General features: G+C 43.9%; 1 protein-coding gene across 1 annotated transcript in view; it reads left to right on the plus strand.

Annotated features, from left to right (window-relative positions):
- The window catches only part of ARHGEF38 (Rho guanine nucleotide exchange factor 38), a 36,630-nt gene that overhangs the window by 1,231 nt on the left and 23,077 nt on the right, over positions 1–12,322 (plus strand). Inside the window, exons 2-3 of the mRNA XM_009639272.2 lie at positions 8,897–9,087; positions 11,645–11,768. Of these exons, the coding sequence (XP_009637567.1) occupies positions 8,897–9,087; positions 11,645–11,768 (315 nt within the window). The remainder of the gene's footprint in view (positions 1–8,896; positions 9,088–11,644; positions 11,769–12,322) is intronic.

Genomic DNA, 12,322 nt, shown 5'->3' on the forward strand with positions numbered 1-12,322 from the left:
GGTTCATCGATTATGCTGTTCCCTCCTCATGATAGCTAATCAATGAGAAGGTGAAAAATTGTCGGGGAAGTCAGGCACATGCTGCAGGGATCTGGCAGGGGTGTTTCAGGGTACAAGCACGGATCACTATGGCTGGGCAGGCAAGCTCCTGGCACACGTCCCACCAAAACAGCAGTTTTTTACCTGCAAAGGGGGTCGCCCAGGTGAGGTTGAGGTTATCAGAGCAGTATCCAGCAAAAAGTATGAGATCTTTCTGTCCTGTGTCAGGTGTATTCATGTAATGAAGGTCTCCTGTTTAAAATGAGGAGGAAAGGAGGCGTGGAAACCGAGGTAGTCATGGCAGAGCGTGAGGTTATGTTTATGGCAGCAGTCCAAGGAGACGGTAAATCCAGCTTTACAGCTCCTGCCACCGGCTGAGGCTGCCGCGGCCATCTATTGCAAAGCACCGGTCTGGTATTGGCTCGCTCTGCTTGCTCACGTTCGTTGAAGAAAACCAGTGATGGGTTAACGAGGTACCTGCAGGCTTTATATTGGATTAGAAGTTGCCTGTCCTTAGAGTGAAAATACTAAGTTGGCAGAAATTCCTGTGAAGTGTATTTACAACAGAAAGAAATGGTTGTGTGCCAAGGCCTGATCTGGATGAAATTTTGGTGAGCTAGATGTGCCTGGATCTGATAATGATCATGGATCCCAGACCTAATGTGTTACCTGCCGGTGCTGGTGATGTGCTGTGATTGTACGCCTTTATCTTCTTCATTTTTCACACTGGTGCTTGGACGGGAAGCAGGTTACTCCGAGGTGAGGTTTTGTTGGTGCAAAGCTTTTGAGTTCTCCATTCTTGGTAAGAAAACCCAACAGATCTGTTGGTGACATAACTGGTCTGTTGTATATCACCGGGTCGGGACTCTCCGATCACCCCAGAATGGTAAATGCTTCTCAAAAAGATACAAATGGTAATAATTTGTGCTTGCTTCCCATATGAATTGAAATAAAAGCTCTGTGTTTAGTTGCCCCTCCCTTCTACAGTCCCCTGTTAATATGCTTTCTAACAGACTGTCTGCAGAACTGTGGCTGGTATTAGCACAGACAAGGATGTGCAAGATGGGAGCAAACCCTGCAGAAGGGAATCCCCCATGAGTGGGGCTGGGAAGCCAAGAGTCGGAGGCTGCAGGACCCCCGTCTCTGCTAGTGGCAGGCAATCTAGGCAGAGCACGGCCACCAAGCTGTCTTTACACTGCAATGCCTACGTCAGCATTGCAGCAAGTTCGTGCAAGGTGAGACACGGGCGAGACATCTCTCAAGGGCCCTTCCAGTTCTCTGCGTGCCAGTCCCACAGTTCCCTGAGCAGAAACCAGGCTGTTTTTTCCCCCCCCCAGCCATTTCCAGCAGATCTGAAGTGTGATGCTTAAAGTGTATCTCAGTGTGCTAGAAATACAGGTCTCCAAATAAAAGCCCATAAAACAAAAAATCAGAAACAAGTGAGCAAGCAGTCAGGCATAAAAACTCCTGAGAATTCAGTTTCTGCCCTTGGATTTCTCTTAAGTTTTGCTGTTTTATACAGAATCCAAAATCTTTTCTGTAAAGAGTGAGAAGGGGAGCCTACCACCCAGATCTCCAGGGTAATCAAGGTGGTTCGCTCTGTAAGGCTAAAAACATGGGCACAATAGCATTGTCAAAGGTGCAAACCTCTTCAAGTGGTTTAAAATTAAGGATTCATTAAAAACACAAGAAAGCATCTTCATTGTAAATTATTATAATAGATAAGTCTATTCAATACCTTATCTGGTGTGAATGGCCGTGCAACACCTCCTGGCTTCACTCTCTTTAAAAAGGAAACGAGATGCAAAGTAACCATTATATTCTCAAATAGCTTGGCAAGCATTACTGCATCCATTTCAACTCATCCTGTGAGATAATCCAACGCCTGCAGCCCCATTTTAGATAAGGGAAAATAAGGCGATTGCTATCAAATGTCAGGTTCATCCAGAACTCAGGTTGTAGTTGCGTTCTTGGATGAGCTCAGAAATACCTTGATCAAGCCATATATATATTTTCTTTCCATAGTTCTCCATCAACTGGACAGAAGCATCACTTTTCTAAAGAGGGAAGAATGGGGTCAAAGAAGATACATTCACTAGCATTTGTGCCTATTATGCAGAAATAATATCAAGGGTCATTGTAAGAGCTAAGACACAGCTCCTGTGATATTTCTATGCAGTGCTCTGCTCTACATTCACTAGAAAATCCTGCACATACGTACTTTCAAGAGGAATGAAGAACTTGCTACTATCCTCAAGCAATGGCACAACATGGCATTTAGCAGCTCTGTTTTCAAATGTATTATCCTTAGCTGTTTAGCTGGTAGGAGTTGGTCTCTTTTCTACAGTGAAAATCCATCAGTAGCAGCTACAAAAGTAACTACATCAGCTGTATATGTATTGCATTAATGTTGGGATTGGTCTTTGCATTAACCTAAACCTAGCATTCTGTGCGCACCTATGTATTTTGGTAAGATCAGGGCAGACTGAGATACAGTGTATCAGGGGGATAGATGCTATCAGCCAAAAAGGGCAGAGCATGAAAAGGAAACTAAAACATAGTTCACTGTCTGTTAGGTTTTGGACAGATTGTTGGTTTTGTTAATAATCCTATACCAAACTGGTGCTTGGTGTGAAAAATGAGCTACAGAAAATGGTGGGTTTCCAGAAAGAATCAGAGATCACATTTGCAGTGTACAGCGAGACCACAGATGCTTTGAAAATACTCCTTCCCTTAGTAAAATCTATTACATATTAACTCCCTTGTAACTTTAGCTGTGAATGGCTCAGCCTCACTGTTAAATGATTTGCACGTGCTTTAATTTAAAATACATCAGTGACATACCTGTAGTAGGTAAGAGTGACTCAGATCAGACAGCTAGCACAATATATTGCCTCAGAGCTCGTGTCTGAACCCCGAATTTCACGTTTTTGCCTGCGTCTGATGTAGTTATGAGAAATAACCAACACCAGAAATGAGGCAGAAACCTGCAAAATTATACAAATTCTTGGAAAGCTACAGAAAAGCCCAGTGAGAGGCAACTCATCCCCCTTTGCTCCATCACAGGCAGGGCACCTTCCTCCATCCCATCCTCCTCCCTGCCTGCACAGCACCACCGCTTCCACGCAGCTTCTCGTCACCTCCCGCCAGGAGTAAAGATCCTCCGCGCCCCTCCCCAGTTCCTTATTTGCTTTGTGCTATGCTTACTGATTAACTTTCTATGGACTACAATGCAGATAATATCCTATTTCACTGCAAAATGTATTGATCTTTGGAGCGGCTGGTTTGCTGAAGTACAGTAAGGAGTAAAAGTCCGGCTTGTTTCCTGAAGCGCAGGAGATGGCTTGATGAAAATACCTCCCTGTGCCCTGTGATGAGAAATCATAACCTGACAAATACTTTTATTTCCTCCCGTGCAAATTTAAGCTCGGAGGATCTAATTCTGTTAACTTGCGCTGCAATAAAGCTGGAGTTATTCCTTGAACTTATTGCACTGGCAGCCAGGCTGGGAAGCGAGCTCATCTTTTCAGAGCAGAATCCATTTTGTGCTGCTGTGCTTGCACAGCACTTAGCACAATCAGGTCCTGCCATGTGGCTTAGGACTCTTAGGAGCTACTGCAGTGTAACCAGCAACAGCAGCCGGGGTAAGGGAGCAAAGACTAGGACCCAAGGAGGTTTGCGGACCCTTCTCTGAACGTATTAGCAAACGCTTTATTAATTGGGATAGTTTGTGTTGTGGGTCACGCAGCTCACCGTTCGTACAGCTAATCCGTGCCAAATCTTGAGGCGCATGTGTCCCGGTGGAAGCGCTTCAGATGCAGCCCTTCCTTGGTTCTTACTTTATTAACATACTAGCTCAATGCCATAGGAGTGGTATATTTATACCGGTATATGACACACTAGAAAGGTTTATTTGTAAGTATTGGCGCTAACAATAAGGGCATTCTTCTGTCACCTGATGATAAGCTTTCTTCCCTTCCACTGCGGTCACATGGGATCTCTCTGTAGTCCTGTCAGCACACATATAATTAAAGCGGTCTGCTGTCAAGGAATTGAAGAAAGAACTTGCGTGTTGAATGTAAATATTTTCTGTGCCTTATGGAACAGAAAAATGATCAAAGATTGAATGACCTAATTGCAAGGAAGTCTGTGATGCAGATTTTATGAGCGAATCTGTTGCCCAGGAAGACTGGTGCAAGGTCATTCTGGTCTTGCAGTGTTCTCCTCCTGTGTTCTGAAAAGGGGCTTTTTGCACATCTAACTCACAGCCCGCGTGCAACAAACCCGCTCTTGAACAACGCTGCTCTTATGTGAGCCTGCAAGTAAAAGCAAAAAAGGTGTTTTCCACAGCCCTCTTCCAATCCGTTTGTATTTTAGGGCCCAACTTGAAGTTCAGCGGATCTATTTCACGCCACGTCCGCACCATATTGTTGCACTGTAATAGCTCCGGTGCAGAACTATGACACCACCCCTATAGAGTGGTCCCCCACAAGGGGAGGGGAATCTGGAGTAAAACTCCTTGTGCATTAGCTCATGTGATGCACGTCTCCTGCATGCAGTGGGACACTCCATCCTTTCCCACTGCTTGTCCCATTTCGGGCTCCCTTACTTCCAAGGATCCCAGTGTCCCTGTGCCCTGCAGCCTTCCTGGCACCCGCAGGGGAAGCAGGGGTGTGAGGGGTAGGGCCAGGGCTGCCGTGCGAGGGGAGATACGAGGAGGGGGAGAGGAAAGCTGCCACAGCAGCAGCCTCTGAACTTGGCTGCCTGTGTTTCATTCCCAAATCCAGCTGATAAAAGCCGGTGTACATTCCCGTGAGTAATCGCTAGGTTATCTGAGGGTACAGGCTATCTGAGGACTTGCTTTCACAGAGGAATAATTTTATCTAGGGTGGTGTGAGACTCAGGTTTCACATGTGAAAACACAGTAAAGCTGTAATTTGTTTGTTATACCTTGATAACTTATGCCTTCACTGCTCCCTTGTGCCAGGCAAAATCCCTGTATCCACACAGCGCGAGTGCAGAACTTGCATTCCTTTGGTGTCCTCCAAATGCTGCCTAAGTAATGGAAAGGGCTGTTACTCACTCCATGCACCAACATTACTGTATTTGTTGCTATATTCTGTGCCAGTACCTTCATTTCCAGATGGAAAGTGTTAGATGGGGAGAAACCTGGGTCCCATCCCCAAGGGCAAATGTAATATCCAACCTGAGCATCTGACCTGGGAGGATGGATGGATAGAGCAGACCTCTCGGAGCTGCTCACTCTCTAGGTGGGAAGGCCAGGGAAATTTGCACCCGTAGATCTTGCAAACCTGCTCCGGCTGCTCCTCAGGTCGCTTGCTGTGGATGCCCCAATACCTCCCCTGGGCCTAGAAGACAGCTGCAGCATTTGCACATTGCAGGCCCTGTTCTTCTGTGCTCTCACTACGTTGCTGGATGTCTCCATCTGGGGGATATTTCTAGATTTCACACTTGCAAAAAGCTGTTTTTGTAAGAACGTGTGGCTGCTTTGTCCATGTCATCACACGGTGAGCCTCTTGTTCTGTGCAAGTAGAGCCCTGTACTTCAATACACAGCTAGAAAACCATAGTCATCGCCTTCCTCTCCAAAGCAAAGTCCCCCAGAAAGGCGACTCCTGCAGATAACTGACATCGCAAAGCAATGATTGCAAGTGCTACCTTCTACTTTACATTTTTATGCCTACTAAAAGTACCAATTACTTTTTTGTAAACTGGTCTTAAGACGTAGCTGTCTAATAAACCATTCAACAGTTTCTTTTTTTTTTCTAAACCTGGCATCTCCGAGGACGAATGAGCCAAATTCTTACTGTAACAGTTAATCCTCAGCAATGTCTCTTCCTGCTAATCCTCTCTCTTGAACCATTCTGGGGCTGGTACACGTTACGAGGTAGAAACGAGTCTGCTTATATTCCAGATATGCACTTGCTGTTCGTGCATTCATTAAACTTTCACTTACTCCGCAAGGATTTCAGCAAGCTACTAATGTTCTCAAACTGGTCAAAAGCAATCAGCTGAACATGAAATCATGGGTTTGGGCTGTAATCATCACTTCAGGATCTTGCTGTTGCATTCTATAGAGACAGACATGCCTGAAATGGAAAAGTGAACACATTGAGTGAAAACGGAAAATTATATTACTTTTAACAAAAGGATACATTTATTAAAAAACATGTTTTCTATAAGGAAACAGCATCTACCTGATATTTCTCACAGTTATCTCTTCCTGTTGAGAATAGTTTTTCTTTCCTGGCATCATTATTTATCATGCAATAAGGATAATAGATGAGCCCTGAAATAATTCAAGAATTGACTTTGGTCAGGGCAAATGACATAAACTGAAATAAGAGCCTCTTGAGGGATTGCGACTTCAAGCCTGAAGTGGGATACGGTGGATTTATTTTGTTCATATAATGCCCTCCTCTGCCACCAGTATTATAAATTTCTAATTAGAAAGTTCTTTTGTGCAGCATCTTGTGTTTACCTTCAAATTCCACCTAACATTATAAAGGTGCTGCATCTGAGACAAAATGACACTTCTGAGATTTTCCAGGACGTCTGGTCCTCTCTGCACTTTCTCAGGAGTCGCCCTGAACTCTCACATACAGACACACATGCAAACATTTTCACACCCCATCTCAAGAGAAATGCTGATTTCGGTGCAGAACTGGAACGGAAATGGATTGTTCATGTGGTTCCTTGCAAATTTGTAAGTGTGGTTACATACTGTAAGCTTTTAGAGGAAAAAGTACCTGCTGTTTTAGCACGTAAGCAGCAGGCAAGGTGGACTCATTCTGCAACCCTAGCAGAAAATTGCTCAGAGGGAGCTGTGGAGTGATACTAGTGCCAATTTTGCTCTCCTCCTCACTAAAGTAAGGGCAGAGCCTGTTTCTTCCAGCACACGGCACCTTTGGTGGATGAGCTCTTCACCAGCATGGACTCACTAGGCCAAGATTCAGCTTAAAATTCTTTCAATAGCCCAAGCCTTGCAGAGGGGAGACATCCTCATCATGTTTCCATTTTATTGTCCGTGTACAAACTTGAAGACAAAATGTTCATGCTTGTGTCATACACAGGCTTCAAGGCTAAAACCTCAAAGGTAAAGAGTACATCTGAATACAAAAAAGTCTGATAAAACAGCTCCCGCCCCTGAATGTTTGAGTTCCTTGTCCTCACTGTTTAAAACTATCAGTCCAGAGGCAGAGGTACAGTCCCCGAAGTCCCAGAAGTCCCACAATAACTGTGGTCACTCAGTCTCACTAGAAAACCTGATGGGAGAATGATTAATAATAAACGTGTCCTTTCTGAATATCAGTGGTCAGCATAATTGTAGAAGGGGTTAGGGATGGCGATACATTGGATTTATAATATTTTACACCTCTCAGCAGAAGACAGCTCAGAGCCCTCTATCCTGAAAGCTGCTTGGTTTTGCCACAAGTCCAGCTGCAGGTTATCACCTACAGCCTCAGCCCCGGTGTTGTACCAGTGAGCTGCACGCTGTTTGATGCTCACATGAGCGCTCGTGACCTCGCCCTTGACAATCAATTCAAACAACTGCAATATATTCCGTAGTGGCTATCAATGAGCAAAGCATCAGATACTGCTTGCTATTGCCTCATTATAGAGTACGCTCCCTACAAGAAGTTGACACGAAGGCGTAGCAGTCTGATCCTCAGCAGAGATTCCCGTCCTTTGCTGCCAAGCAGTAAAAGCCCATGCTGTCAAAGCGCGACCTGGGTAACGCAGAGACGAGTACCGGGATGGCATGTCCATCTTTGTTGGTGCTCTGCACCATCTTGTGGCTAGCAGAGAAACACCAGAATCACCTCTGAAATATTTCACTTATTTTTTTGGCTTTTTTTTTTTTTGTGTGTGTGTGCCTGTGTTTTTCCTAATGAAAAATACAGATTGTCAGTGTACACAGATAAAATTCCGTGCCCTCTGTACAGCTGACATGGATGTCTGCAGGCTGGTTTATGAACTAGCAAAAGGGAAGACCATCATTACAGACAAGTAGGTTGTGTGCAGGTCCTGCAGCATGCATAAATTACCTATCTGTAGAAGACTCGCTTGCATTTCCATGTATTTGAAACAAATCAGATATTCTAGGTCTGAAGTATGGAAAAATAGTCCTGATCCCAATGATCTCTGTTGTTCCAAGAAATGTTTGTTACTGATCATTAAAGGTTTTCCCATATTCTCTTGTAATTCCTTTGCCTCTTTCAAAGAAATCTTTTAAAACAGAATTATAGGTTTCACCATCATCCTTAGTAACATTGTCTTCATTTGAAAGTCTGTCTTCCAATACCTAGAGCCCCCAGCCTCCCATGAACAGACTCAACATTACATCATACAGAGCAAAGGTTATTCCAGTGAAGCTTATTTATGGTAAACAGAGCCTTTGTCTTCCACGGGAACATATTTTCTCCCATTCTCCAAATCACAATAGGTGTCAGACCGAGACTGTGTTTTCAAAGGAGTAGAAGGGCATCAGTGTTCCTTGAATTTCAGCATGACAAGGATCGGACTCTCCTGTGCTCCATGGAAAATTTCTGCCCCCATGCATAACATCAAAGCCGAGGGAGCTGGTGATGGGTTATCCCCTTACTGCCAAGCATATGGTTTCCTTCACCAAACCTGTGTCCGCTTTTAGAAGGGGGAAATGGGTCAACACTCTGTTTGATCTGGGATTGCCATTTCTTGTGCTTCTTTCCCTGCTCCATGTGGTGATTTGGGAGTTTGTAATAGGCACCGGTTACGTTCCCCCACGGTTGCACAGGTCATGCTGGGCCAGCATGCAGGATTATGATGCTCCTCACAAATCTCCTTCTTTTTAACAGAAAAAATGACCCCGCAGGCAGGGTCCTCATCCCTTGCCACTTCGCCTCAGGAGGACGAAGGCCAAGTTAGCAGACGCATGATGGCCAAGAGGGTGAAAATCATCACAGAACTCATGCAGACAGAGAAAGACTATATCAGCGACCTGGATCTCTGCATCAAGGAAGTGATTCAGCCCCTGAGAAACAAGCAGGTGAGCGCCGGGGGCGGAGGACGAGGCGGTGACGTCAAGGTCTCAACTCACCCACGTTCTGCTTGCAGATAATGTGAGCACAAGTGTCAGCGTGAGAGCGATGCGGTGCCAGGAACAGGTCCGGAGCTAGCTTTCTGGAAAGGGATGTGCCAGGGCTCTAGCGAGGAGAGCGGGAAGTCAGATACGCTCCTGACACTTGCGCTGCACTTGGATAAAGCCTGCATCAGGGTATTTGCCCAGAGGGGAGCTTGGATGCTATATCCCAGCTCGTGGGCTGCAATAGCAGCTTCCACCTCTCCATACTGCTCTGTAATTATAATCCCTGGTATGTGCCCTGGCAGACTTTTACTGGCACCTCCAAAGCAGTAAAAACCAATAAACCCAAATATTTTCCATGATAACAACCTGGGACAGCATGAACCTCCCCATCAGGGTTAAATTCAGTCATAAAGATAACTTGATCCAGCCTTTCAGACAGCTGTGGTTGAGAAATACCATGCCTGACAGCCCAGTGAGCTCTTCAGAAATTTGCATTCTACGCAGAAAAGGTACATTTAAGAAGGAAGGCTCATAAACTATTTTGCAGGCAAAAGATCTTATTAGGCCAATGATACCCCTTTTCTTTTTCAGCTGAGGCTTCAGTGAGCGCCTTTTCCTCAACAGTATTTCAATTTTTAGAAAAATTGTGCAGCTGAAAGCTGGGAATAGAAGAGGTTGTCAGAAAAAGATCCGCATTTGTGGGGCCTGCAACATAGCATTCACAGAGGCTGCACAAATTATATCTGCTGCTAATACAGAATAAAAGTAATTTTAAACAGACCTTAAACCAAGTATTCTGTATGTAGGGTTTCTTATGAAATTGGTGACAAAATACAGGTGCAGGGGAAAGTCTTCAGATAACATTGGCACTGCCTCTTTGGGAAACGCTGTGGCCAGCTGAAGCCTTTGCTGTTTAAGCTCCTGCAGGGCGTTTTTCTTTCTTAAAACTCGGTCAGAGTTTGTTCCAACCCATTTTCAGATGAGCTGGCATCTGCTGGCAGAACTTGAAGCAGTTCTTGATGACTTCTTTCTCTTCACTTGTTCATCTACTTAGAAGTAGTCTTCACTTGACTCCCTCCCCAGCCTGGCCAGCACTGAGCAAGAGCATTCCCTGATTGAACTCACTGAGATTTTGACAAGCGTGCCGTATTCCTTTGCTCCTATTCAGGCAACTGAAAACATATGTTTCAATTCTGTCCTTTATCACTGTATTAACATGTGTAAGTGTCCGTGCACAGCGTAGTTCCAAATACTGTGTAGGCATTGGTGCTGGAGCAGAGGTCAGAATTCCTGTGTTAGATGTATACAGGAAAAGTAATTTAGAGGTCATAACTGTCTTAATTTAATAACCTCTGCATTTTGGGAAGGCTTTCGTGAATGTTATATGGTTTTAAGGCTAGTTCTCAGATAAACGGCTGTATGGGAAGTTTGTAATGTTTTTAGAGAAGGATAGCGTTTAGAAAATTGACCTAGCAATGAATCTGTTTCATATTTCCAAATGGACAAAACATGGTTTAGCCCCCATAATACTTATAAAGAAATTAACTACATGAGTACTGAAAGTGTATTTCTGAATCTGTTACAATAGCCTGCAATTTGATCCTCCTGGCATCTGGTAAGCTTCTATGTAAGTCTGCAATTCTATTCCTAATAGCAAGATGTGTTCAGAGGGAAGCAGTATGGATGCTGAAATCAGTCTTGCTTTTGTTCTCAGTATTAGCACATTACCACTGGATATCTCCAGTTGTCCCCAAATATTAGCTATTGCCCTGCTGTGCAAGGAAACAAATAACTACTGCACGAAAGGTATGTGTCCTGGAAATTTTTTAACTTGCTATACAATGAGTAGGGACATGGAATCAAATTTTCTGTTGGTGGAAATTGATGCAGTTCACTGAACTGAAGTCACTGTTGTGTGCCCAGGCTCTGTAGGAAGCTCTTTAGGTTATATTAATAGCCAGAATTTTAAATTTGTTTGTTTTAGTGGAAATTATATGATCTTGATTGTATTTTTGGATTTACAGGACGACTAACTTAAAATGGTACCACCATTTGGAATTCTTTGTACCTGGTAGCTGGCACCAAAGCTCCAAGGTCTCAGTTTATGTAGCAGCCTCTGTTAGCAACTGGCACTCAGGGAATCAAACCCACTGTCAACTGTTCTTTTTCTCAGTGGGAAAGTAAACAAACATTTTAAAGCCAGCTAAGGATCTTTTCTTTATTGAGATGATAATATTTATTTCCTTCCTAGGTAAACACTTTCAGATTAGCAATAGTTCAAAATAAGGTTAAAAGCACTTGATAGCATACCCTTTGTTAACTGCGTTGACCATATTATACTAATCTGAAAACTGTGTATGTGTCCTTGAAGTCACAAGGAGGATGTTTATACGAGGTTTTGTGGAAGTGGTGCTTCCTGGAGTGTTGAACACTCAGGGCATAGCAAGAGAAGGTCTGTAATACACAATGTCCTTCTTTATCCTTCGTTGGTAGCCGCTTAATATCTGTATTCCATTAGATTGCTCGCTTTGACGTGGATGGCTTGTTTAGCAACATTGAATTGGTCCATCAAGTATCAGCCAAACTGCTGTCATTGTTGGAAGAAGCCACGACAGATGTGGAACCATCCATGCAAATAATCGGTATGTTTACTGTCCTCTTGAGTTCTACAAAGCTACGTGAAAGAATAAACATAAAACTCTCCTGTCCTCTACCCTCATCAGACTTAACTAGTACCTCTCCCAGAGGCTAATGTGCCACAAGCTGTCCATAATGACACAGGAAAAATGACATGCGAAACCTGTCCAGTTGCTCTACCTGTATGATCATGATGCTTTTTTTCCATCCATCTGGATGTTGAGGGGAAGGAAGGAAGGAGAGAGTGAGTTTAGCATGAGTAAAAACTGCAGCACTGAGTTATGCCACATACTGATAATATCCTTTTCATCTAGTCTGATGTTGTCTACTTAACTGCTCATGCTTACACCACCTCTTACATTGCATACTCATAATTGTACCTTTCAAGAAGAGCATTAAAAATGATTGGAATAATAAACACGTCAGAACCCCCACCCCTGAATATTGTAAACATGTACCTACTGGCAATACAATTCATGTAGGAGGTGGTTAAGGCTTAACGGGGACGTGGTCAGTAAAGGCAAGAAAGCTGTAATTGATAAGTTTGTGGCAATCTGTG

The sequence above is a fragment of the Egretta garzetta genome, unplaced genomic scaffold, assembly GCF_000687185.1.
Source record: "Egretta garzetta isolate BGI_Z169 unplaced genomic scaffold, ASM68718v1 scaffold620, whole genome shotgun sequence".
NCBI classification, from domain to species: domain Eukaryota; kingdom Metazoa; phylum Chordata; class Aves; order Pelecaniformes; family Ardeidae; genus Egretta; species Egretta garzetta.